The sequence below is a fragment of the Heptranchias perlo genome, chromosome 20 (genome assembly GCF_035084215.1).
Source record: "Heptranchias perlo isolate sHepPer1 chromosome 20, sHepPer1.hap1, whole genome shotgun sequence".
Lineage (NCBI taxonomy): Eukaryota > Metazoa > Chordata > Chondrichthyes > Hexanchiformes > Hexanchidae > Heptranchias > Heptranchias perlo.
In genome coordinates, this window is record NC_090344.1 from 2181551 (window position 1) to 2208786 (window position 27236).

The 27236-nt window shown below is 47.6% G+C and overlaps 1 protein-coding gene and 2 non-coding genes across 3 annotated transcripts in view; 1 reads left to right on the forward strand and 2 right to left on the reverse strand.

Moving 5' to 3' along the window:
* Positions 1 to 306: 306 nt before the first annotated feature.
* The window catches only part of LOC137335560 (zinc finger protein 850-like), a 91323-nt gene continuing 64393 nt past the window's right edge, over positions 307 to 27236 (reverse strand). The window contains exon 3 of the mRNA XM_068000876.1: positions 307 to 378. Coding sequence (XP_067856977.1) covers positions 307 to 378 — 72 coding nt within the window. The remainder of the gene's footprint in view (positions 379 to 27236) is intronic.
* On the forward strand, positions 1056 to 1137 carry trnas-uga (transfer RNA serine (anticodon UGA)). The gene has a single exon. It is a non-coding gene; the product is annotated as a tRNA-Ser (tRNA).
* Positions 5291 to 5364, reverse strand: trnat-agu (transfer RNA threonine (anticodon AGU)). Its single transcript has one exon. It is a non-coding gene; the product is annotated as a tRNA-Thr (tRNA).

Below are 27236 nucleotides of genomic sequence, written 5' to 3' on the forward strand. Positions count from 1 at the left end.
TAATACAACTCGCACATTCGAAACGAATGTGGTAAAGAGAGGCTAATATTGTTGATATGAAATAGTTAATGTACGTCTTCACATTGCCGTACATCGGAATAGAAAAAGTGATAGGATGGACAGAATGGTGGCCGATCGGCTGTGGGTGGCACAGAATTCAGCATTGGTTTCACCCCTCTGTTATCAGTGGCTCGTTGGTCTTCGGGTATGATATCTCGCTTTGGGGATTTGCCGATTGTGATGTGAGAGATCCCGGACGAGCCCTGCGGTGTTACCATTTTTAGTCCAAAATCACTAATTGGCTTCTCACGTCTTGTCAGCGGTGTAGTCGGCAGGATTGTCTTCATTCCAGTTCATGGAGGACAGAATGCCGAGGTTCTGTCGACGACAACACACATGGAGAAAGGAAAATGTCACAAGATGGTGTTCAAATTCAAGCTGAATGTGAACGGATCCGAATTCACGTGACCACATGAATGGAGAATGAAAAATGCTCCTCTATTGGGCGGTGATCGAACTCGGGCCTCCCGCGCAGAAAGCAAGAATTTAATCACTGAAATAACAAAGTCCGCAAAGCAGCCGGCGGTCTGCGCTCAATTCGAAACCTGTCTAAAAGAACATACAGTCTCAAAGTTCTCCTGTCATAACCTTCTTCATTCTCTTCTGCAGCGGTGTCGGATTTGTCGCTTGCAGCTGCGATGACCCAATGATTAAGGCGTTAGACTTGCAATGTGATTTTCCAACCCAGCTTCGACGCAACACAAGTGGAGAATGGAAAATGTCTCAAATGGTGCGCAGATTTAAGCTGAGGGCGAATGTTGCACAATTCACGCGATCTTATGAATGGAGAATGAAAATAATCCGAAACGAACCGGAAATCGAACCCCGGTTTCTCACGTGATTAATGAGAATTCTATCACCGAGACAGCAAAGTCAGCACATGAACAAGCTGGAAGTTTCCAGTTGGAAACCTGTCTGAGAGAACAAAGTGTCACAGATCTCGTGTGATAACCCTCCGCATTCTGATTTATAGCTGTGCATCATCGGTGTTCGCAGCTGCGATGGCCGAGTGGTTAAGGCGTTGGACTTGAAATCCAATGGGGTTTCCCTGCACAGGTTCGAATCCTGTTCGCAGCGCTACTTTTTAATGTTTGTTCAGTGTTCAAATTAATATGAACTTGAACGAACGGACCTTGTTCGCTCCCTCAGAGAGGTGCTCCATCGCCAACGACGCTTTTAACTCGGAGCCCAATGATCTCTCGCAAAATTGCAAGACACGTGAAGGAATCTCTCCCAAGCTCCATTCTAAATTCTGCTCGTTCGCAGAAGTTGACATTGATACAACTTATTTCTATGTTTTAATCTCTCCCTATCTCTGTCTCTTGACTTTGCCTGTTTTCTCCTGATGGACTTCTCAGGCATCGTGAACAGCGAAGAATGATGGAACCTGCAACACCAGCAGAGAAGGGTAAAGATGGAAAGACTGAGACGGTAGGAAAAGAAAAGGTGCAACCCAGCTGATGAATTCGTAATTAATGTCCACACGTTTATGTTTCTTCCCCTCACAATGAAAAAATCAGCAATTTGAGTACAGTACACTTATGGTAGAGTGTATAATATGCGGATGTTGAGACCGACAATCGAACCATTGCCGTGGTGATGAAAGCGCCGAATCCTAGACACTAAACCCCAAGGAAACGCTGAAAATTCGTTGCTGCAAACAAGCAGAGCAACGCGGCCTTTCCGACTTGGCCCTTTGTAATTCAGGTCATTTTCCTGCCAGACAAACTGCTCGCACAAAATGGCATTTTCTGTTCGAAATAATATCGCGACAGAGGTGATGTTCAGGCAATGACATCACCAAGTGCAAGTAGGCATGTACATGAAATGGAAAGTGAGGTAAAATACCACCACAAGCTGCTGATGGACATGTTTCCATTTCCAAAATTCACGAACCTGAATGCAGCTCCTTGGAAAACTGCAAGGCCACGCAGGTCCATCGAGAATCGTTTGAAGCAACTGACAATTTAAAGTGACATCTCCTGCTGCTTCTGTGGGGAGTGAGAGAGAGGCACTGTCGGTATTTGCGTACAGTTTGATTTTGCACAGAACTGCACAGAGAAACAGCAAATATACCGGGGCTGTGAGATGTTCTATATTATTCATATTTAGACACAGGAATATCCGCAGTCAGAAGCTGAAAAGAAGGGAGAGATAAGAGGCCTGAGAATAAACACAGAGCTGAATGAATCATGAAAGAGCGAAAGAAAAACTAATGTCATCATTTCCACTTTCTCTCGTGCGCAATCTTGGGAGTACCCCAATGGCCTGGTGGTGAGAATTCGGTCCTCTCACCGCCGCGAGGTTCGATTCCCAGTTAGGGAATTAACTTTAAAAAGAGTTAGGAACTTATAAAATTGATTACATGAAGCTAATTAAATCCTGTTCGTCGTTGAATCCCTGTTTTGATCACCATGAATCAATCGATAACTTTCTATTTCAGACTGAAGGAGATGTTGACGTGGTTACCGAGAGACAGTCAAAACTTTAATAAGATTTTATGCTTTGAATGTGATGATTTTTTTTCATTTTATAGACTGCATCTTAAGAGTGGGATTTAAAACGCAGTGGAGTCGTTGTTAAATTTAACATTAACTGGCAATTGTCGCTGTTTATCACAGGGACGCCCGAACTGGTTCTCCGATCAAGGTGAAAGTAACGCAACGAGGAACATCAGATACAACAGGAGAGGCATTGGGCTATGACAAAAATCCCCACAGTTTTGCTTTTCCAAAATAAAGGGTGTGAAATTTATTCTCTGAACATAGGAACAGTCTGGTCTCACTCACTACAGAAATCTCCATGTCACAGCGAACCAGCTCTCCTGCTGCGAATGCGGCCTCCCTTCGGGCCTTTCGGGGGCTTGTCTGTCAAGGAGAATTGTAATTACCGTGAAGCCAATGTTCCATTCCTTTATATGATTCATGTGCCTGATTCCCGACCGCAGGGTAAATGGTGGAATATCAGCCCTGCACAGCTGGCAATGATTCCGGTACATTTTCTTGATTCCAAAACATGCGTTGAAACCCTGGAACTTTGAGACGATGAATCCTGAGGATAAATAAAATAAGGGCTCGAACAATCAAACTTTCACGCTAACGGATAACACCGCCGAGAACAGGTGAAGAGATCACCTGCTAAACCAATAATTCACTGGGCTAAACTTTGAGATTGCTGCGACCAATATAACAACTGTCTACAGTCAGTGAAAAATGAATGATTAAAGCTTGTTGGAGTGAAAATCCAACCAGCCAGTCTTCACTCTTAAACCAGCAACTATGAAGAAAAACATGCCGGAGAAATACTCGATTTCAGTGCGGCGACACTGGGCCAGAGTAAAGTTCATTCAATATGATTGCCGAGTGGCTGGAGGGTGGATTTGGAACTACTGACCGATTGCACCACGCATTTTCCAGATCTGCTTGGATCACCAATCCCTTCAGCTCATCACTTAGAGGGACAACTAGATTCTCGGTTTCTTTTTCCTGACGATTGATGAAATTTTACAAATTGGAAGCGATCAATATCAAATGTAAAGACGCCACCGACATGCTCACAGATGCAAAGCGGCCACACTCTGCTTCAGTGAGATGAAAGTCAAGAGCGATTTTACGGTCGAATGCAATGGCTAACACAATTCATTCAACGAAAGTTCAGGTCGTTGAGGTGCCTTTAAAGTCCTGATTGTTTCTATTGGACTTCTTCCCAAAGCATTTGAGATTCACGTGGGACGATTTGGGGACGTTATTTTCTTTTGTGCAAAAGTTTCAACTGCAGTTCAAGATCATAAATTCCTGGGACGACAGTTGTTCACAATTTATCGGTGCTGGGACCACTGCTGTTCACAATTTATTGGTGCTGGGACCAAGGTTGTTCACAATTTATCGATGCTGGCACAACTGTTGTTCACAATTTATCGGTGCTGGGACCACTTTTGTTCAAAATTTACATTCATGATTTGGACACGGGAATCGGAAGTACAATTTCAAAACTTAGGGACGACACCTAATTGCGAGCTGTCGTTAATACAAAGAAAATGCGAATAATAAAGGAAGACATTAGTAAATTCGCAGAATGGGCGTGTAAATGGCAAATTAATTGCAATATTTATTATATACTCCCTTGCCTTTTTGCCCCCCCCCACCAAATGCATTACCTCACATTTCTTCAGATTGAATTGCATTTGCCACTTTTCTTTCCACCTGTCTGCTCTATGGATATCTTCCTGCAGTCGACAGCTTTCCTCCTCACTCTCAACCACAGGAACATTTTTTGTATCATCTGCAAATTTCTTCATCATGCCCCCTACATTTAATTCTAAATCAATGATCTGTCCCATGAAAAGCAGGGACCTAGTACGAAGCCGCATGGAACCCCACTCGAAACACCCTTCCAGTCACAAAAGCACCCGTCGACCACAACCGCTTGCTTCCTGCTACTCAGCCAATTTTGGATTCAACTTGCCAATGTCCTTTGCATCCAATGGGCTTTTACATTTTTGACAAATCTGCCCTGTAGGACTTTGTCAAAAGCCTCGTTAAAATCCATGTTGATTTCATCAATCGCGATACCCTCATCGATCCTCCTTGATACCTCCTCAAGTAATTCAATTCAAACGACCATCCCTTAACAAATCCACGCTGACTGTCCTTGATTAATCCGTGCCTTTCTAAATGACGATTCATACTTCAGCTCGAGTTCAGGCCGACTGGCCTGTATTTCCTCGATCTATCCCTGTCTCCCTTTTTCAACAATGGTACAACGTTAGCAATCCTCAAATCCTCCTGCACGACACCTTTTGCCAGGGTGGATTGGAAAATGATGGTCAGAGCCTCCGCTATTTCCTTCCTTGCTTCTGTTAACATCCTGGGATATATTTAATCTGGGCCTGCAGATTCAGGTCGAGCGATTTGAGGACTTCTTTTTCCTCTTTGCAAACGTTTGTCCGGCAGGTCAAGATCACAAGTCTTGGTCCAAATTCGGACGACGTCCGGCTTTGAACCTCAAATCGTGAATTATACCCCGATCCCAACGAGCCCAGAAACAAGAACGTGTCCTTTCATTAACGTGTTGCAGACACATTCTCTGAGAGGTCTGTCTGTGGAATGAAAGGGCGTTTTTGAACAGTCATTCTGTTATCCGTTTCCTCCTGAAACCTGAACAAACACGAACACCACATTGTTATTTTGTCGCTTTATTGCATAAATTAGGTAAAGTAATGAGCTGCACAAGGCGCTGCTGGGAGTTGAACCCAGGATCTCCTGTTTACTAAACAGATGCTTTAACCAACTAAGCCACAGCGCCAATTGATGACAGGGTGCCCCCACCTCCTCACTAATATCTATCAGCGACACTTCACTGTTGGGGGTTCAGGCCGTTTTATCTCTGTCCATTTCGCTTGTCCGTTCACCTGTGCATCCCGACACTGACTGCATTTCTCGCTGTGTTTATCTTTGTGTATCCTTCAGTGCGTTGATAAATGGATGATTATGTGTGATTGTATTTGTGACATTAAATAAATCAGGGCTTCAGAGAATTCTCGCTCTGACATTGGAGAACTATTGAGCCGAACTTTACAGCGGAGTGTTGTTTATTGTGGTGCTGAAACTAAAAAAAAGCGTAAGAGGAGCAAAAAGGGAAAAGGAGAAAAACTTGTGAGGGAAAATGTGGACAACTCTCAAGGTTTTTACGAGTATATTAAGAGAAAGAAGGGAGGCTGAGAGTAATGTGGGCTGCTTAAAGACAGATGGAGGTGATATTGTAATTGAAAATCAGGAAATGGCAGAGTTGCTAATTTTTTACTTTGCATCGCTCGTCACAGAAATGGATGACGCTAACATACCAGAGACACGAGGAAAACTGTTAATAAATCAAGGGGATTCAGTAAAAGTAAAATAATGGCAATGGAGAAAAAGAGGAGGCGAAAGATCGACAAATCTCCAGGACCTGATGGTTTCCACCCCAGGGGATGAAATGGAACAGGTGAGGAAATTGTACACACTTTAGTCATGATCGATCAAAACTCTCTTGATTTAGGAATTGTTATTTAACGAAGCGCATCTTGATTGGAGGCTTCTGTTTGAGAAAGATCTCGAAGTGATAATTGAGAGACCGAAAATAAAGCTGTTTGGCAGGAGCGCTGATGCTGTCGGTTGTTCGCTGCTCTCGTATTGTACAATTGTTAAGCGTGCGTTACTTATTTATAGCAGTATGGGCTCCAGAAATGACCAGGTTGTGAGTTCGAGCGTCTTCTAAAACAATCAAACCTTTTTCTCTGAACATTTTGATCGGAGTTCAAGGTACAAATGGTATCTTCCATAACGCATCTTGTTAACAACCAGTCGTTTTTACAACACGCCCTTGTGGGACAAACGTATGGAGGTCAACAATCGGCTTCTTAGTTTTCCCATGTGGGCACTTGGGTTCCTCTGGCCTACCGTCTTTCAATAGCAAGTGCCAGTTTACTTGTTCAAAGGGGGAGAGGGGGCTTTTAGCGGCAGCTCATATGGCAAAGGGGCCGGTACAAGATCTTTAAATCTAAAGAACCAAACAAACAATTATTTTCTTTAAGCCGATTTTGATCGGTTGGAAGTTTCGTGTGGGGAAAATTTGGAAGAAAAATATGCTGCCTGGTTTCACTGTGTAACGGGTGAAATTATTCAGCTCACAGATGTTAATACGCTGAAAGGTCGAGAGGCCGTTTCCAGCTCCCGTGTGGGACAAGTTCAGCTTTTGAGCCGGTGGGTAAAGTGTTATTTTAATTGCTGCTAACGAATGACAAGACATTTGGCACAAACAAGAAGAATTGTAAACTCACGAGTTCACTGTTCATGTTTCTTACATCTTGTTCAACAGAAACAAGGATTCTCCTCAACACGTTGCTGAGAATTTTATCAAACGGTCCTCACCCTTGCTCGACGGCTGCAGGGTTAATTCAGAGATCTCCCATGAATATGTACGATGGGAGCTTATGTAGTATCGAGCCTGGGTAGCTCAGTCGGTAGAGTATCAGACTTTTAAAGTGGGTAGTGAGCTGAAGGTCCAGCGTTTAACTCCATGTCCAGGCTCCAAATTTCGGAACAGCTGGCAAGCTGTGTCTTTGCAGGGGGACCTGCGATGTGTTGTCAAAGTTTCGATAGTATCTTGTTTCCCAGGGATGGGCAGTAATGCGCTGTCTGAGGCGGTTTCCGATCAGGAATTGAACTTTATTGTGTTAGTTCACTGTATTAATTTCGCAAAACTCATTCAACTCTGTAAAAAAGACGAATATTTGTTCAAATCGCCATTGATCATCCAGTAACTTTCTGTTTCCGGCTGAAAGAATTGCTTACTTTTTTTATCCGCTCATTCACCAGGCCGAATTTAGGGAGTTCAGTGGGGAAGTGAAAAAGGAAATGAGAGGCAAGGAGAATTATGACTATAGACTGACGGCCAACATAAAAGGGAACCCAAGAGACTTCGACAGGCATGCAAACAGTAAACGGGTAGTCAGAGGAGGGGTGAGGCCGATTAGGCACGACAAAGGAGATCTACTCCTGGAGGCAGAGGGGATGGCCTTGGTACCAAATGAGTACTTTGCATCTGTCTTTACCAAGAAGACAGATTCTCAGCAAAGGAAGTTATCGTTGAGATACTGGATTGTCTAAAAATTGATAAAGAAGAGGCACTTGAACGGCTGGCTGTACTTAAAGTAGATAAGCCACCACGTCCGGATGGGATGCATGCTCGGTTGCTGAGGGAAGTAAGGGTGCAAATTGCAGAGGTACTGGCCATAATCTACCAACATCCTGAGATATGTGTGTGGTGCCAGAGGACTGGAAAGTTACAAAGATTACACCCTTGTCCAAAAAAGGGTGTACGATTAAACCCAGCAACTATAGGTCAGTCAGTTTAACCTCAGTGGTGGGGAAACGTTTCGAAACGATAACCCGGGACAGAATTAACAGCCACTTGGACGAGGGTGGATTGATTAGGGAAAGGCAGCACGGATTTGTTAAAGGCAAATTGTGGTTAACAGGCCTGTTAGAGTTTTTTGATGAGGTAGCAGAGAGGATAGATGAGGGCAATTTGGTTGATGTGGTGTATGAGGACTTTCAAAAGGTGTTTGCTGAAGTGCCGCATGGTCTGCTTCTGATCAAGATTGCGGCCCATGGAATAAACGGGGCAGAAACAACATAAATGCAGAATTGACGAACAGAAGGAAACAGATTACTGGTGAACGGTTGTTTTTCGAACTGGAGAGAGTTGTACAGTGGTGTTCCCCAGGGATCATTGCTGGGACCACTGCTTTTCTTTTATATATTAATGACTTGGACTTGAGTGCACAGAGCACAATTTCAACATTTGCAAATGAAACAAAACTTGGAAGAGTCGTAAAAAATGATAAGGATAGCGATGAACTTCAAATGATATAGACATACTGGTGGCATGGGCGGAGACGGGTCAGATGAAATTTAACGCAAAAAAAATGCGAAGTGATACATTTCGGTCGGAAAAACGAGGAGAGGCAAAATAAACTCCAGGGCACAAATGTAAAAGCGGTAGAGGAACAAAGAGGGGTTTATGTGTACAAATCGTTGAATGTGGCAGGGCAGGTTGAGAAAGCGGTTAAAAAGCATACGGGATCCTGGGCTTTAGAAATAGATGTATAGAGTACAAAAGTATAAAAGTATAGAAGTCAGGATGAAACTTTATAACACACTGGTTCGAACACAACTGAAATTTTGTGTGGGGTTCTGGACACCGCACTTCAGGAAAGATGTGAAGGCCTTCGAGGGGGTGCAGAAAAAAAATACTATCATAATTCCAGGGATGAGGGACTTTAGTTATGTGGATAGACCGGAGAATCTGAGGTTGTTCTCCTTGGAACAGAGACGGTTTTGTAGAGATTTGATAGAGGTATTCAAAATCATGAAGGATCTGGGCATGGAAGATGGAGAGAAACTGTTCCCATTGGCGGAAGGGTCAAGAACCAGAGGACATAGATTTAAAGTGATTGGCAAAATAACCAAAGGTGACATGAGGAAAAACTTTTTTACACAGCGAGAGGTTCGGATCTCAATGCACTGCCCGAGGGTGTGATGGAGGCAGATTCAATCATGGCCTTCAAAGGGGAGCTGGATCAGTACTTGAAAGGAAAAAAAATGCAGGGATTCGGGGAAAGGCGGGGTAATGGTTCTAGCTGTATTGCTCTTGCAGAGATCTCGCACGGACTCGATGGCGCGAATGGCCTCTTTCCGTGCTGTAAGCTTTCTATGATTCAATTCTATGTGTTGGTTGCAATGCAAAGGGAACAGAGCGTGCCATAAATCGACACGACTCTGAGTTACCTCACAAGCAATGTATTTTAAGAGCAACTAATTCTGAAACGTCTTACTTGATATCTCAAGTCGTGCACTCGAAAGCAATTTGGTAAAGGGAGACTAATATTGGTGAATGGAAATAGTTAGTGCACAACTTGATATTGCTGTCCACCCGAACAGAAAACGAGATTGAATGGATCGATGTGGTCTGAAAGGATGGCCGATCGGCTGTGAGACGCAACCAACTTTTACACTGGCTGCACAACTAAAGCAACAGCGGTTCGTTGGTCTAGGGTTATGATTCTTGCTTAGGGAATTTCATTGAGTGATATGCGAGTGGTCCCGGGTTCAAATCCCGGACGAGCCCTCATGTGTTTTTCCTTTTAGTGAAAAGTCACCAATTGTCTTCTCACATCTTTTCAGTTTTGCTGTTGGTGGAACTGAATTATATCCGGAGGATGTTTGAGCTCCAGTGGACTGAATGCCGAAGTTTCGTCGACGCAATACACATGAAGCAAATAAAATGTCTCAAGATGACGAGGAGATTGAAACTGAATTTGGATTTTTCCCAATTCAGGCGGATATTAGATGACGGGATAGAAAGCCACATATCCAAGTTTGCCGATGACACCAAGATGGGCAGCATTGTAAGCAGTGCAGATGAAAGCATAAAATTACAGAGAGGCATTAATATAATAAATGAATGTGCAAAATTGTAGCAAATCGATATGAATTTCGTCAAGTGTGAGGTCATCCACTTTGGAACTAAAAGGATAAATCAGAGTACTTTCGAAATGGTGAAAAGCTCGAAACAGTGGAGGTCCAAAAAGACTTAGGGGTCCATGAACACACGTCATTAAAATGTCATGGACAGGTACAAAAAATAATCAAAAAGGTTAATGGAATGTTGGTCTTTATATCCAGAGGACTAGATTCCAGGGGATAGGGATTATGATACAGTGACAAAACTCTGGTTCGACCACACCTGGAGTATTGCCTTCAGTTCTGGGCAACGCACCTTAGGAAGGATATATTGGCTATGAAGGGAGTGCAGCGTCGATTTACTAGAATGTTGCCTGGACTCCACAGTTTAAATTACGCGGAGAGATTACATAAACTCGGGTTTGCTTCGAATTCAGTAGATTAAGTGCTGATTTGATCGAACATTTCAAAATATTAAGGGGAACTGATGGGGTAAATAGAAAAAAAAAGATTTCCGCCCGTTAGCGTGTCTCGGACTCGGGGAAGCAGCCGAAATATTAGGGTCAGGACTTTCAGGAGTGAAGTTGGGAAACACCTCTGCAAGCAAAGGGAGGTAGAAGTTTGGAACTCTCTTCCGCAAACGGCAGTTGATGCGAGCTCAATTGTTAATTTTAAAACTGAAATTGATAGATTTTTGTCAACCAAAGGCATTAAGGGACATGGGGCTAAGGCGATAATATGCAGTTAGGTTAAATATCAACCAGGATCTCACTGAATTGCGCATAAGGCTCGAGGGGCGAAATAGTATACTTTTGCTCCTCAGCTCCTCATTGTTACAGAATGATCCTGCATTGTATCGGGAATCGAACCAAGGTCTCCAGCGTAATAAGTAAGAATTCGACCCCAAGCACCATCAATGCGCGCGTTTGTAACAGCAACATGTGTCCATTTGGAATCCGATCTGAATGAACATGCCGTTTGCAGCTGCGGTGGCCGAGTGTTTGAAGCGTTGGATTCAAAATTCAATTGAGGTTTTCCTGCCCAGGTTTGAATTCTGATCGCAGAGCTACTGTTTAAAGATCCCTTCAGTGCTGAAATAGATTAATTGGAGTTAATTGTCCGCATTTATCTCCCTCCAAGAATGAGAGATTCTCCAGCGTGGCGGGTGCTTTTAATTCGTGTCAGATCTTCTCTTGCAAGATTTCAAGACCAGAGAAGGAATCTCTCCCAATCTGTAACTTAAATTCTGGTAGTTTGCAAAACCTGACATTTATACTCTTTATTTTCTTTGCATGCATCTCTCTTTCTCTCCCTGTCTCTGTCTCTTGTCTCTCTGTGTTGTCCCCGATGGACTTCTCAGGCTTCCTTGATCGGCGATGGCTGATCCAACCTGCAATAATAGCAGAGAAGGGTAAAGAAAAAAAAGACTGAGGTAGTAGGAAAAGGAAAGGTACAACCCAGCTGATAAATTCATAGCTAATGTATCCACATTCATGGATCTTCACTCTCATAGTGAATGAAAGCAGCAATTTGAGTAAAGTATACTTATCGTAGAGTGTAAACTATGACCGTGCCGAGACAGACGACAATGTCGTTTCAGAGCAATTCATTCTGTAAAGTGTTACTTGATAATAAAAGTCGTACATTCAAAACGAATTTGATAAAGAGAGACTAATATTGTTGATTTGAAATAATTAGTGTGGAATCTGAAATTGCTCCACACGGTATATCGTACAAGAAAGCGAGATTGGATGGCCATGGTGTGCTGAAAGGATGGCGGATCGGCTGCGTGGCAGCGAAATTTTACACTGGCTGCACGGCTCTGTTGCCAGTTGATCTTTGGATCTGATTCTCGCTGAGGGAGTTTTACTGGCTCAAATCCAGGATGACCCCTATTGTGTCCCCGTTTTTGCTCAAAAATCACCAATTGGCTTCTCAGCGATGCAAAAGGCAGGTTTGACTTATCTCCAGCAGAGCATGTTTGAACACGAGAGGAGAGAATGCAGAGGGTTTGTCCACGAAAGACACGTGGACGAAATGAAGATAATCTTTCAAGAAGTTGGACAGATTGAAGCCGGCACATGAATTTATCCCAATTCAGGCGATCTCATGGGTACAGATGCAAAAGGTAAAGGAAGCTGCATTGGCCTGGAACCAAACGCCTGGTTTCGCCGTCGGCAGGCGAGGGTTCTACACTCAACCACCAATCCACACACGGCTGCAGGCTGCACGTGTAGCGTTGGATACAAGTCTGGAACATGCAGTCTGGCAGAGTTCCTGTGATGAGCCTGCGCAGTCTCCAACCGCGTGCTACCTGTGGGTGACCAAACGAGTGGGTCAAGCATGGTCTTGAAATTCACTGAGATTCGAAATCACTTCACACCGCCACTGTAAAATGGTTAAATCAATAAGAGCTGTAGTTACCAGGCAGTATTTACTTCTCTCAGAAATAAAGTTATAATCCAGCCCTACATACACCTCTAAGATTTCACGACATGCGAAGAATTTCCTTTAAGCTGCAGCTGAAATTCTGTTGAATCACACAATTGGAGATTTATACTATTTTTCTTTTCATGTATCTCTCTATCTCTGCGTTTCTTCACTTTCGGTTTTGCTCCCTAATGGACTTATCAGGCTTCCTTCAACGGCCAGGTCTGGAAACCCCGGATGGGAAAAGGCTTGTCGGATCTTCGTCCAATTGTTGGATTTCGACGGAATGAGTTTTGCTATTTTCCGTCTCCGTTTGCGGAAAATATAAACCCAGATGGGATTTCCCCTCCTCGGGTCCCGTCACCTTCGGGTAATGGGAATGAACCCGATCGATCACTCGGTCTTAATATCTGTATTCTCATTGTTTAACAATAAAATTACTGGGTTACAGTTAATTTCAGGACACATTTTAGAAATTAATACATAACAGACATATTCGAAAACTAGAAGCACGTGGGATTAAAGGGTCGGTGGTAACGTGGGCAAGTAATAGGCTGAGGGATAGGAGGCAGAGGTTAGTAGTGAACGGATGTTTTTCTGACTGGGGAGAAATATGCAGTGGAATCCCCTCGGGGTCGGCATCAGGACTATTGCTTTTCATGTTATATTTAAATGACTTGGATGTGGGAATAGGGAGTACAATTTCAAAGTTTGCGGATGATACAAAACTTGGCAACGGAGTAAATAGTGACGAAGATAATAGCAGACTTCAGGAGGACACAGACAGACTGGTGAAACGGTCAGTCACGTGACAGATTTAACGCCTATCAGTGTGAAGTGATGCACTTTTGGATGAAGAACATGGAGAGGCAGTATAATCTGAATGGAACAATTTATGGGGGTTCCAAGAGCAGAGGGACCTGGGAGTTCATATTCATAAAACAGGGCAAGTTGATAAGGCGGTTAAGAAAGCGTAAGGGATACTTGGCTTTGTAAATAGGGGCATTGAATATAAAAAAGGAAATCATGCTAATCCTTACAAATCAGTGGTTAGGCCTCAGCTGAAGTATATTGTACAGGTCTGGGCACTACACTTTAGGATAAAAAGGCATTGAAGAGGATTCAGAGCAGGTTGACCTGGATGACACCAGTGATGAGGGACTTCAGTTATTTGGAGAGATTGGAGAAGCTGGGATTGTTCTCCTTACAGCAGAGATGGTTAACGGGAGACCTAATAGAGATATTCAAAATAGTGAGGGGTTTTGAAAGAGCAAGTAGGGAGAAACTGTTTCCGTCTGGCAAGTGGGTCGGTAACCAGAGATCACAGATTTAAAATAATTGGGAAAAGAACGAGAGGGGAATTGAGGAGATTTTTTTTCACACAGAAGGTTGATAAGATCTGGAACGCACTTCCTGAAAGGGTGGTGGAAGCAGATTCCATGGGATCACTCAAAAGGCAATTGGACATAATTGAAGAGGACTAATTTGCAGGATTATTGGGAAAAATCTGGGGTGTGGGTCTAATTTGGACAGGTCTTCGAAAACGCCGACACTGGCACGACGGCCAAATGGCCTCCTTCTGTGCTGTAAGATTCCATGATTCTATGATTACCTGATGAATCATTGCAATTGATGCTATTCAGCGTTGAGCAACCAAGAAAATTATAACCGTGATATTCGGCTTCTCCATTCCCTTATGAATATCGCAGCTTATAATGTCCAGGCGGGGGTGGGTCTGAATGGGGGATAGAGTGCGGAGATTGGAATGGAAGTCCAGCAGAATGAACTTGGCCTCATCAGTTTTTGTTACTTTTCCAACCAGTTGCCCGAAGCAGGCGGTGAACCTTCTTCTCGAGAGAGGATCGTCATTTCAGTTCAGAAGGAAAAAGGTATCAAGAAAATCGGGTAAAACGCACACAGAATGATCCGGGGCTTTTTGCACATCCCTTTTAAACAGACACAGACACGGAATAATCCGGAACTTTCAGGACGTCCCTTTTTAACAGATACAGACACGGAATGATCCGGGACTTACAGCACATCCCTTTTTAACAGACACAGACACGGAATGATCCGGGACTTACAGCACATCCCTTTTTAACAGACACAGACACTGAATGATCCGGACATAAATCATCATGATGGTACATACGTTTCTCTTAGGTTGAACATAAGATTTACTCTTTTTACAATGACACCACTGTACAATCTGATACTTCGCGACCTTACAATCTCAACACCTTCCTGGAAGGAACTGTTGCTGATTTCAGCAAATAATGCAAAACCCTCTGTCTGCCGTTTCGAGAAGGATGGGACTTTGACCAGACCTTCTGTGTGGATTGAAGGAGAGAAACAAAACTTAAACACGGTGTGCGGATATTACACAGTGTGCTGAGTGTTCGGTTAGTGTGGGAGTTGAAGGGTTAATCTCTTTAAATCTAGTGCATATTGCTTCAACTGTTTAAGGTCAATTTAAAAGTTTAAATTTCTAAGTTTCTGTCAGGCTTCAGCAGAGAGCTGCTGTAGCAAGTTAATTGGTTAGCTAGATTCAATTGGTCCCTGAAGGTGGGGCAGGCCTGACTCATCTGAGTCTCAACTGTAGAAATACAGGGGCCTGTCAGTGCGGACTGCACGGTGTGCGGATATTACACAGTGTGCTGAGAGTTCGGTAAGTGTGGGAGTTTGGTGAAGTGGGGGAAGGAGGTGCTGCTTTGCCTTGCTTTTCCAAACTTTTCCTGCAGAGCGGTAGTGGACCTGAGAGTAGAAGACTGAGATTGTGGAATAAAAGCAGCAGCAGACCTGCACCAAGAGACAACTACTGTGCGACATCACAGGGACTTAACTCCTGGACCTGAGATAAATAAGAAGCAAAAAGTAATCCAAGTGGGACTTCACCAAGGAAGAGGTAAGTGATTGGCTGGTGAGTATTTTCCTGCTGAACTTGTCTTAGGTTAGAGTTTGTGGATTCTCTGGTCTCTGTTGTGTAGTGGGGGACTGCTGTTCAGCAAGGGCCCTTGAGTATACCTTTTTAATTGAAGTGAAATTGGTGGGATTCATTTAATTTGAATTAATTAGTGAAAGGGTAAGTCATGTCAGGACAGCCCAGCCCCGTGTTATGCTCTTCCTGCTCTATGTGGGAAATCAGGGACCCTTCCGGTGTCCCTGACGACCATGTGTGCGGGAAATGCATCCAGCTGCAGCTACTGACAAACCACATTGCGGCACTGGAGCTGCGGATGGATTCATTATGGAGCATTCGCGATGCTGAGAACGTCGTGGATAGCACGTTTAGTGAGATGGTCACACCGCAGGTAAAGGTTGTACAGGCAGGAAGTAATTGGGTGACCACCAGGCAGAGTAAGAAGAGCAGGCAGGCAGTGCAGGGGTCCCCTGTGGCCGTCCCCCTCTCAAACAAATATACCGCTTTGGATATTGTTGAGGGGGATGACTTATCAGGGGAAGGCAGCAGCAGCCAACTTCCTGGCACCAGGGGTAGCTCTGCTGCACAGGCTGGGAGGAAAAAGAATGGAAGAGCTATAGTGGTAGGGGATTCTATCGTAAGGGGAACAGACAGGCGTTTCTGTGGCCGTAAACGTGACTCCAGGATGGTTTGTTGCCTCCCTGGTGCCAGGGTCATGGATGTCACTCAGCGGCTTCAGGGCATTCTCAAGGGGGAGGGGGAGCAGGCAGAGGTCGTGGTCCACATTGGGACCAACGACATAGGTAGGAAGGGAGATGAGGTCCTGCATCAAGAATTTAGGGAGCTAGGTAGCAGATTAAAGAGCAGGACCTCAAAGGTTGTAATCTTTGGATTACTCCCAGTGCCACGGGCTAGTGAGTATAGAAATAGGAGGATAGAACAGATGAATGCGTGGCTAAAGAGTTGGTGCAGGAGGGAGGGTTTCAGTATCCTGGATCACTGGGCCTGCTTCTGGGGAAGGTGGGACTTGTACAAGTCGGACGGGTTGCATCTGAACCGGAGCGGAACAAATATCCTTGCGGGGAGGTTTGCTAGCACTGTTGGGGGGGGTTAAACTAACTTGGCAGAGGGATGGGATACAGAGTGGAGCTACAATAGGGGGTGATGTGCAGCCAAATATAGAGAAAAAAACAAGTCAGCTTGGAAGACACGGCAAATATGTAAGAGCAAGGCTGGATGGCATCTATTTTAATGCAAGGAGTCTTGCAAATAAGGTGGATGAACTGAAGGTGTTGATAAACACATGGGAGTATGATATTGTTGCTGTCACAGAGACAGGGTTGAGGGAGGGGCAAGACTGGCAGCTCAATATTCCGGGGTACAGAATCTTCAGGTGAGACAGAGGGGGAGGTATAAGAGGAGGGGGGGTCGCAATATTAATTAAAGAATCAATTACTGCCAGAAGGAGGGATGATATATTAGCAGGTTCCTCAAATGAGGCCATATGGGTGGAGCTTAAAAACAAAAAGGGGGCAAGCACTTTGATGGGAGTGTACTATAGACCCCCAAACAGTCAGGGGGAGATAGAGGAACAGATATGTAGGCAAATCTCAGAAAATTGTGCAAATAATAGGGTAATAATAGTGGGGGATTTCAACTTCCCCAATATTAACTGGGATACTCAGAGTGTAAAAGGCTGAGAGGGTACAAAATTCTTAACGTGCATCCAGAAGAGCTTTTTGAGCCAGCATGTAGAAAGTCCTACAAGAGAGGGGGCGGTACTGGACCGAATTCTAGGGAATGTGGCCGGCCAAGTGGAAGAAGTGCTAGTAGGTGAGCACTTTGGTGACAGTGACCATAATTCGGTGAGATTTAAGGTGGTCATGGAAAAGGACAGGGAGGGGCCGGAAATAAAGGTTCTAAATTGGGGGAAGGCCGATTTTAATAGGATAAGGCAGGATCTGGCCAAAATGGACTGGGATCAGCTGCTAGTAGGAAAATCCGCATCGGAGCAATGGGAGTCTTTCAGAAGGGAGATTGAGACCATACAATGGCAACATGTTCCCGTAAAGGTCAAGGGTGGTTCCAAGAACTCCAGGGAACCTTGGATGTCAGGGGATATACGAGAATGGATTAGGAAAAAAAGGAGGGCTTTTGGCAGATACAAAAGGCTAAAGACGGAGGAAGCCCTAGAGGAGTACAAAAAGTGCAGGGGGATACTTAAAAAAGAAATTAGGCGATCAAGGAGGGGCCATGAAATAACACTGGCGAGCAAAATAAAGGAAAATCCTAAGATGTTTCACAAGTATATTAAGGGTAAGAGGATGACTAGGGAAAAAATAGGGCCCATTCGGGACAAAAATGGCAATCTGTGTGTGGAGCCGGCAGATGTAGGAGGGGTTCTAAATGAATTTTTTGCATCTGTTTTCACTATGGAGAAGGACGATGTAGACATAGAAATACGGCAGGGGGACTGTGATATACTCGAACATATTAACATCGAGCGGGAGGAGGTATTGGCAGTTTTAGCAGGCCTAAAAATGGATAAATCCCCAGGCCCGGACGAAATGTATCCCAGGCTACTGGGTGAGGCAAAGGAGGAGATTGCGGGGGCTCTAACACATATATTCAGAACCTCTCTGGCCACAGGGGATGTGCCAGAGGACTGGAGAACCGCTAATGTAGTACCATTATTCAAGAAGGGGAGTAGGGAAAAACTGGGGAACTACAGGCCAGTGAGCCTAACATCAGTGGTAGGAAAATTATTGGAAAAAATTCTGAAGGTCAAAATTAGTCTCCACTTGGAGAAGCAAGGATTAATCAGGGATAGTCAACATGGCTTTGTCAAGGGAAGATCATGTCTGACTAATTTGATTGAATTTTTTGAGGGGGTGACTAGGCGTGTGGATGAGGGTAACGCAGTGGATGTGGTATACATGGATTTCAGTAAGGCCTTCGATAAAGTCCCCCACAGGAGACTGGTCAAGAAGGTACGAGCCCATGGAATCCAGGGTGCCTTGGCACTTTGGATACAAAACTGGCTTAGTGGCAGAAGGCAGAGGGTGATGGTCGAAGGTTGTTTTTGTGACTGGAAGCCTGTGGCCAGTGGGGTACCACAGGGATCGGTGCTGGGTCCCTTGCTGTTTGTGGTCTACATTAATGACTTGGATATGAATGTGAAAGGTATGATCAGTAAGTTCGCTGATGATACAAAAATTGGTAGGGTGATAAATAGCGAGGAGGATACCCTCAGTCTGCAGGACGATATAGATGGGTTGGTCAGATGGGCGGAACAGTGGCAAATGGAATTTAACCCGGAAAAGTGCGAGGTGATGCACTTTGGAGGGACTAACACGGCAAGGGAATACACAATGAATGGGAGGACCCTAGGCAAGACAGAGGGTCAGAGGGATCTTGGTGTGCAAGTTCACAGATCGCTGAAGGCGGCGGAACAGGTAGATAAGGTGGTAAAGAAGGCATATGGGATACTTGCCTTTATTAGCCGAGGCATAGAATATAAGAGCAAGGAGGTTATGATGGAGCTGTATAAAACACTGGTTAGGCCACAGCTGGAGTACTGTGTGCAGTTCTGGTCGCCACACTACAGGAAGGATGTGATCGCTTTGGAGAGGGTGCAGAGGAGATTCACCAGGATGTTACCAGGGCTGGAGCGCTTCAGCTCTGAAGAGAGACTGGGAAGATTGGGTTTGTTTTCCTTGGAGCAGAGGAGGCTGAGGGGGGACATGATTGAGGTGTACAAAATTATGAGGGGCACAGATAGGATGGATACTAAGGCGCTTTTTCCCTTCGTTGAGGGTTCTATGACAAGGGGACATAGATTCAAGGTAAAAGGCGGGAGGTTTAGAGGGGATTTGAGAAAGAACTTTTTCACCCAGAGGGTGGTTGGAGTCTGGAACTCACTGCCTGAAAGGGTTGTGGAGGCAGGAACCCTCACAACATTCAAGAAGCATTTGGATGAGCACTTGAAATGCCATAGCATACAAGGCTACGGACCAAATGCTGGAATATGGGATGAGAGTAGACAGGGCTTGATGGCCGGCGCGGACACGATGGGCCGAAGGGCCTCGATCCGTGCCGTATAACTCGAAAAGTCATCACTGTAAATACAGGATCGAAATTCAGAACAGACAATTCTAGTTTTTATGGAAAATCCTTTCCTCTCTTGTTCCCCAAAGCTGTAAATCCCCGTCCCACACACTCTCCCTCCTCCCTGTGCTGAAATCCAAACCCATCCCACCATCTCCAATATTTCTTCCCTCCACTCCCAGTTTTCTCCCTCCCTCTCCTCTGGTTAGGTTCAGTTCTAAACCCGCTGTGGGCAGAGTGAGAATAAAATAAATGAGGCACTGGCACCCTGAAGCCCCGCCCACTCTTTGTTCCCGGTCACTGGGACCCTGAAGCCCCGCCCACTCTTTGTTCCCGGTCATTGGGACCCTGAAGCCCCGCCCACTCTTTTCTCCCGGTCACTGGGACCCTGAAGCCCCGCCCACTCTTTGTTCCCGGTCACTGGGACCCTGAAGCCCCGCCCACTCTTTTCTCCCGGTCACTGGGACCCTGAAGCCCCGCCCACTCTTTGTTCCCGGTCACTGGGACCCTGAAGCCCCGCCCACTCTTTGTTCCCGGTCACTGGGACCCTGAAGCCCCGCCCACTCTTTTCTCCCGGTCACTGGGACCCTGAAGCCCCGCCCACTCTTTGTTCCCTGTCACGGGGACCCTGATGCCCCGCCCACTCTTTGTTCCCGGTCACTGGCACCCTGAAGCCCCGCCCACTCTTTGCTCCCGGTCACTGGCACCCTGAAGCCCCGCCCACTCTTTGTTCCCGGTCACTGGGACCCTGAAGCCCCGCCCACTCTTTGCTCCCGCTCACTGGGACCCTGAAACCCCGCCCACTCTTTGTTCCCGGTCACTGGGACCCTGAAGCCCCGCCCACTCTTTGTTCCCTGTCACTGGGACCCTGAATCCCCGCCCACTCTTTTTTCCCGGTCACTGGGACCCTGAAGCCCCGCCCACTCTTTGTTCCCGGTCACTGGGACCCTGAATCCCCGCCCACTCTTTTTTCCCTGTCACTGGGACCCTGAAGCCCCGCCCACTCTTTGTTCCCGGTCACTGGGACCCTGAAGCCCCGCCCACTCTTTGTTCCCTGTCACTGGGACCCTGAAGCCCCGCCCACGCTTTGTTCCTGGTCACTGGGACCCTGAAGCCACGCCCACTCATTATTCGTGGTCACTGAGTCCCTGAAGCCTTGCCCACTCTGTCACCTGTCACTGGCACCTTGATACCCCGCCCACTCTTTGTTCCCGGTCACTGGCACCCTGAAGCCCCGCCTACTCTTTGTTCCCGGTCACTGGGACCCTGAAGCCCCGCCCACTCTTTGTTCCCGGTCACTGGCACCCTGAAGCCCCGCCTACTCTTTGCTCCCGGTCACTGGGACCCTGAAGCCCCGCCCACTCTTTGTTCCCGGTCACTGGGACCCTGAAGCCCCGCCCACTCTTTGCTCCCGCTCACTGGGACCCTGAAGCCCCGCCCACTCTTTGTTGCCGGTCACTGGGACCCTGAAGCCCCGCCCACTCTTTGTTCCCGGTCACTGGGACCCTGAAGCCCCGCCCACTCTTTGTTCCCGGTCACTGGCACCCTGAAGCCCCGCCCACTCTTTGTTCCCTGTCACTGGGACCCTGAAGCCCCGCCCACTATTTATTCCCGGTCACTGGGACCCTGAAGCCCCGCCCACTCTTTGTTCCCGGTCACTGGGACTCTGAAGCCCCGCCCACTCTTTGTTCCCGGTCACTGGGACACTGAAGCCCCGCCCACTCTTTGTTCCCGTTCACTGGGACCCTGAAGCACCGCCCACGCTTTGTTCCTGGTCACTGGGACCCTGAAGCCCCGCCCACGCTTTGTTCCTGGTCACTGGGACCCTGAAGCCCCGCCCACGCTTTGTTCCTGGTCACTGAGTCCCTGAAGCCCCGCCCACTCTGTCACCTGTCACTGGCACCTTGATGCCCCGCCCACTCTTTGTTCCCGGTCACTGGCACCCTGAAGCCCCGCCTACTCTTTGCTCCCGGTCACTGGGACCCTGAAGCCCCGCCCACTCTTTGTTCCCGGTCACTGGGACCCTGAAGCCCCGCCCACTCTTTGCTCCCGCTCACTGGGACCCTGAAGCCCCGCCCACTCTTTGTTGCCGGTCACTGGGACCCTGAAGCCCCGCCCACTCTTTGTTCCCGGTCACTGGGACCCTGAAGCCCCGCCCACTCTTTGTTCCCGGTCACTGGCACCCTGAAGCCCCGCCCACTCTTTGTTCCCTGTCACTGGGACCCTGAAGCCCCGCCCACTATTTATTCCCGGTCACTGGCACCCTGAAGCCCCGCCCACTCTTTGTTCCCTGTCACTGGGACCCTGAAGCCCCGCCCACTCTTTGTTCCCGGTCACTGGGACTCTGAAGCCCCGCCCACTCTTTGTTCCCGGTCACTGGGACACTGAAGCCCCGCCCACTCTTTGTTCCCGTTCACTGGGACCCTGAAGCACCGCCCACGCTTTGTTCCTGGTCACTGGGACCCTGAAGCCCCGCCCACGCTTTGTTCCTGGTCACTGGGACCCTGAAGCCCCGCCCACGCTTTGTTCCTGGTCACTGAGTCCCTGAAGCCCCGCCCACTCTGTCGCCTGTCACTGGCACCTTGATGCCCCGCCCACTCTTTGTTCCCGGTCACTGGCACCCTGAAGCCCCGCCCACTCTTTGCTCCCGGTCACTGGCACCCTGAAGCCCCGCCCACTCTTTGTCACCTGTCACTGGGACCCTGAAGCCCCGCCCACTCTTTGTTCCCAGTCACTGGGACCCTGAAGCCCCGCCCACTCTTTGTTCCCAGTCACTGGGACCCTGAAGCCCCGCCCACTCTTTGTTCCCGGTCACTGGGACCCTGAAGCCACGCCCACTCTTTGCTCCCGGTCATTGGGACCCTGAAGCCCCGCCCACTCTTTGCTCCCGGTCACTGGGACCCTGAAGCCCCGCCCACTCTTTGTTCCCGGTCACTGGGACCCTGAAGCCCCGCCCACTCTTTGTTCCCGGTCACTGGGACCCTGAAGCCCTGCCCACTCTTTGTTCCCGGTCACTGAGTCCCTCAAGCCCCGCCCACTCTGTCACGTGTCACTGGCACCTTGATGCCCCGCCCACTCTTTGTTCCCGGTCACTGGCACCCTGAAGCCCCGCCCACTCTTTGTTCCCTGTCACTGGGACACTGAAGCCCCGCCCACTCTTTGTTCCCGGTCACTGGGACCCTGAAGCCCCGCCCACGCTTTGTTCCTGGTCACTGGGACCCTGAAGCCCCGCCCACGCTTTGTTCCTGGTCACTGAGTCCCTGAAGCCCCGCCCACTCTGCCACCTGTCACTGGCACCTTGATGCCCTGCCCACTCTTTGTTCCCGGTCACTGGCACCCTGAAGCCCCGCCCACTCTTTGCTCCCTGTCACTGGCACCCTGAAGCCCCGCCCACTCTTTGTTCCCGGTCACTGGGACCCTGAAGCCCCGCCCACTCTTTGTTCCCGGTCACTGGGACCCTGAAGCCCCGCCCACTCTTTGCTCCCGGTCACTGGGACCCTGAAGCCCCGCCCACTCTTTGTTCCCTGTCACTGGGACCCTGAAGCCCCACCCACTCTTTGCTCCCGGTCACTGGGACCCTGAAGCCCCGCCCACTCTTTGTTACCAGTCACTGGGACCCTGAAGCCCCGCCCACTCTTTGTTCCCGGTCACTGGGACCCTGAAGCCCCGCCCACTCTTTGTTCCCGGTCATTGGGACCCTGAAGCCCCGCCCACTCTTTGTTCCCGGTCACTGGGACCCTGAAGCCCCGCCCACTCTTTGTTACCGGTCATTGGGACTCTGAAGCCCCGCCCACTCTTTGCTCCCAGTCATTGTGACCCTGAAGCCCCGCCCACTCTTTGTTCCCGGTCACTGGGACCCTGAAGCCCCGCCCACTCTTTGCTCCCGGTCACTGGGACCCTGAAGCCCCGCCCACTCTTTGTTACCAGTCACTGGGACCCTGAAGCCCCGCCCACTATTTGTTCCCGGTCACTGGGACCCTGAAGCCCCGCCCACTCTTTGTTCCCGGTCATTGGGACCCTGAAGCCCCGCCCACTCTTTGCTCCCGGTCATTGGGACCCTGAAGCCCCGCCCACTCTTTGTTCCCGGTCACTGGGACCCTGAAGCCCCGCCCACTCTTTGTTCCCGGTCATTGGGACCCTGAAGCCCCGCCCACTCTTTGCTCCCGGTCATTGGGACCCTGAAGCCCCGCCCACTCTTTGTTCCCGGTCACTGGGACCCTGAAGCCCCGCCCACTCTTTGTTCCCGGTCACTGGGACCCTGAAGCCCCGCCCACTCTTTGTTCCCGGTCACTGGGACCGTGAAGCCCCGCCCACTCTTTGTTCCCGGTCACTGGGACCCTGAAGCCCCGCCCACTCTTTGTTCCCGGTCACTGGGACCCTGAAGCCCCGCCCACTGTCTGCTCCTGTACCAAGATGGCCGCGCACGCGCAATAATTCCACCATGACTTCCTCTCGCACGATGGCGGCCAATCACACTGGTAATCGGGGCGGCCGCCGGACGGGCCTCGAACCGAAGTGCCAACACGGGGCATTTTACTCTTATTTCTGGCCTCAAGCCGCCTCCAGGTGTTTGTGAAATTTCCACGCCCACTCACAGATCCAATTCCTCCCCGGCCTCCGACTCGACTGTTTCCACCACTCGCACTGCGCATGCTCATATCGCAGTCCAGTCCTGCCCCTGGGCACTGGCCTCCTGTCGTCATTGATAGGGCACATTCTGAACCGCGGGGGATTCTGGGGAAATACCCCGCCATTGCAAGCCGGAATTGCTGAACAGAAAATTAATTATTGTCATCCCATCGAGGTTGGCGCCATAGAAGCAACAAACAAAATAATTAAATAAATTGTGCAGAAACCCGAGTGCTCGGGCCCTCCCCCGTGGTGCGAAGTTAACTTGCCGCCACCTTTCCGTTACTAATTCGCACCCCAGGCCCGCACCGCCCAATCTGGTTCAATTGCTCAATGTTCTCAAACTTGAATTCAGACCTGTCATTCTCAGGGAAACTTAGGAGGTCACATTTTTTCTATGCCCTACCAGAGAGCCAGTTAATGGCTTTAATAAGCTGGTAACAATTTTTGTAAAGGTGGAAAGAGGAGAAAAATACCACGAGCGATGCCTCAAAACACAAGGGACCACTTACACTGTGACACCAAATCAAGGGACCACTTCACTGGGACACCAAATCCGGGGACCAATTACACTGGGACACCAAATCCGGGGACCAATTACACTGGGACACCAAATCCGGGGACCACTTGCACTGGGGCACCAAATTAAGGGACCACTTGCACTGGGACACCAAATTAAGGGACCACTTACACTGAGACACCAAGTCCAGGGACGACTTCCATTGGGACACCAAGTACAGGGAAAACAAAGATGGTGACATCCATTTGAATCCTTTTTTTGCACCTTCTCCAGTGCCTCTATATCCTTTTTTTAATATGGAGAACAAAACTTTTCACAGTACACCACGTGCAGTCTAATCAAGGTTCTCTCCAAGTTGAAGATAACTTCTCTGCTTTTCAACTATGCTCCAGAAATGAACCCCAGTGCTTGGTTTGCTTTTTTGTGGCCTTTTCAACATGTGTCACTACTTTTAGTGATTTGTGTTTCTGTGCCCCGAGAACTCTTTGCTCTTCTAACCCCCTTTTAGACTTATTATCCATGCATTATGTGGCCTCCTTGATCTTGCTACCAAAATGCTCGACTTCACACTCATCTTTTCAAAATTCCTTTGCCAATTACATCCCCATTCTGCAAGTTTATTATTGTCTTCTTGTATTTTGTCTTAGTCTTCATCAGTATTAATTATACCCACCCCTCCAATCAGGTGTCATCTGTAAATTTTAAATTGTACATCCGATTCCCGAGTCCAAATCGTTTATATAAATTGTGATCATTGTGCAACACCAACTTCCACCTTTTACCAGTCTGAGTAGAGCAGTGATCAAGAGAAACTTCTTTACAGAGGGAGTTGTGAGACTGTGGAATTCACTTCCAAAGTTCTGTCATGACAAGTTCTCCTCGTGTTTTTATCCAAAGCAGGCCTCAGCCCAGTCATTTACTCCAAATGTTGATGGAATGATTCAAGCTAAGAGGCACCAGGTATCGGGAGCAGCAGCAGCTGTAAATAAAATCTAAATGTAATTAAGTACCAATATAGTTCATCATCATCTATTTCTAGTTGAATAACTTTTGCTGAATGTGGCCCAGGCCAAGTGCCAGGATATCGGGTCAGGCTCACCATAGAAAATGAGTTTGACACCCCTGAGATAGACAATGTGAACCAGATTACCCTCATACACTAACCCAGCAACTTCTTCAAAAAACTCAAGCAAGTTTGAAAGACACAAACTTCTTTTCCAGAAGCCGTGTGGAGCATCTCGAATGGTCCCTTCTCTTTCCCCGTGATCATAAACAGCATCTCTTAGGATCCATTCAAGCATCTTCCCTCTGATTGAGGTCACACTGATGGGCCTGTCATTCCCCGGCTCTGACTTATCCCCTTTCTTGAAAATGGGAACTACGTGAGCTACCTTACAATCTCAGGGGACAATCCCTGACTCTATTGAGCAGTTGAAGATACAGGCATGGGGCTCACAGAGCACCTGTCCCATCTCTTTAAACACCCGTGGGTGGATATCATCTGGATCTGGAGCACAAAGTATTTTGAGATTTCATATTTTATCCAAGATGACATCCCGCTATTATTCCCACAATTGTGCACCATCTTCTTTTCCAAAAATCTCTGAGTTTCTCCAATGGCTGCTTGTGTCTCCCTCGATTGTGGGTGGTATTTGTCCCAATTCTCCTGTAAACTGAATTCATCCTGATCCGTTCTGGGTTAAATGTAAGACAGTTCAGGGAGTCAGGAATCATTCACCCCGAGACCCACACTGAGAGGTAAAATCCCAGACGGTTCCTTAGTAAGGATTCCTCTTGTTCCTCAGCATATATTTGTCAGGACACTGAAACCCAGCTTTCTTACAGTCCACTCCTGGAGGCCCCACTCCCTGAGTCTGCAACCTTGAGCAGGGTCAGTGGTGGAGTTCTGCAGTGGGAGTGATCCCAGAGTAACTGTCGGGATCGCCCCCACCCTATGGATGGTCCGGGTTGTGTATTTTTAGTGATCCTGGTGTCGAACACGCACACAGCAATAAAACCATGAATTCTGGAAACACACTGCAGGTCCTTCTTTATCTGGAGATCGAATGACTGTTGTATAATTGTACCAGCAGTTAACAGGCTCCTGTAAACTCCTCCCTCTGCTATTTTAATGCAGACTTTAACATTTATTTTTAACGGGTTTATTTTAAATGAGTTAACGCCTGCCTTAAATTGTAGACTCAGGACTGTCACACAAACAGTTGAAATCTCCATAGAATAATTACCACAGTCATTTTTAGACTAGACGCCGCACAGTGACTTTGCTGTCAGTGAAGAGAGATGAGAAAGACCAAAGTGCCGTTTGCCCCTCTCAGTGTGCCCTGAAGGACTGTGTCCAGGCTGAAGTTCTGCTCCCCCCGGACGATCCTCCCCCCAGATGGTCCTTTCTGAGCTCCAGTCAGGTGATGCTAAACACTCAGGTGGGAAAGACCAAAATCTACAACAAGGGTTTAAAATAAAGCTGATTTATTTTGCAGATATCCAGAATATTAAACTCCAGCCCAGTTATAGCGGTTATTAACATCAGCAGAAACAAACCCCAACT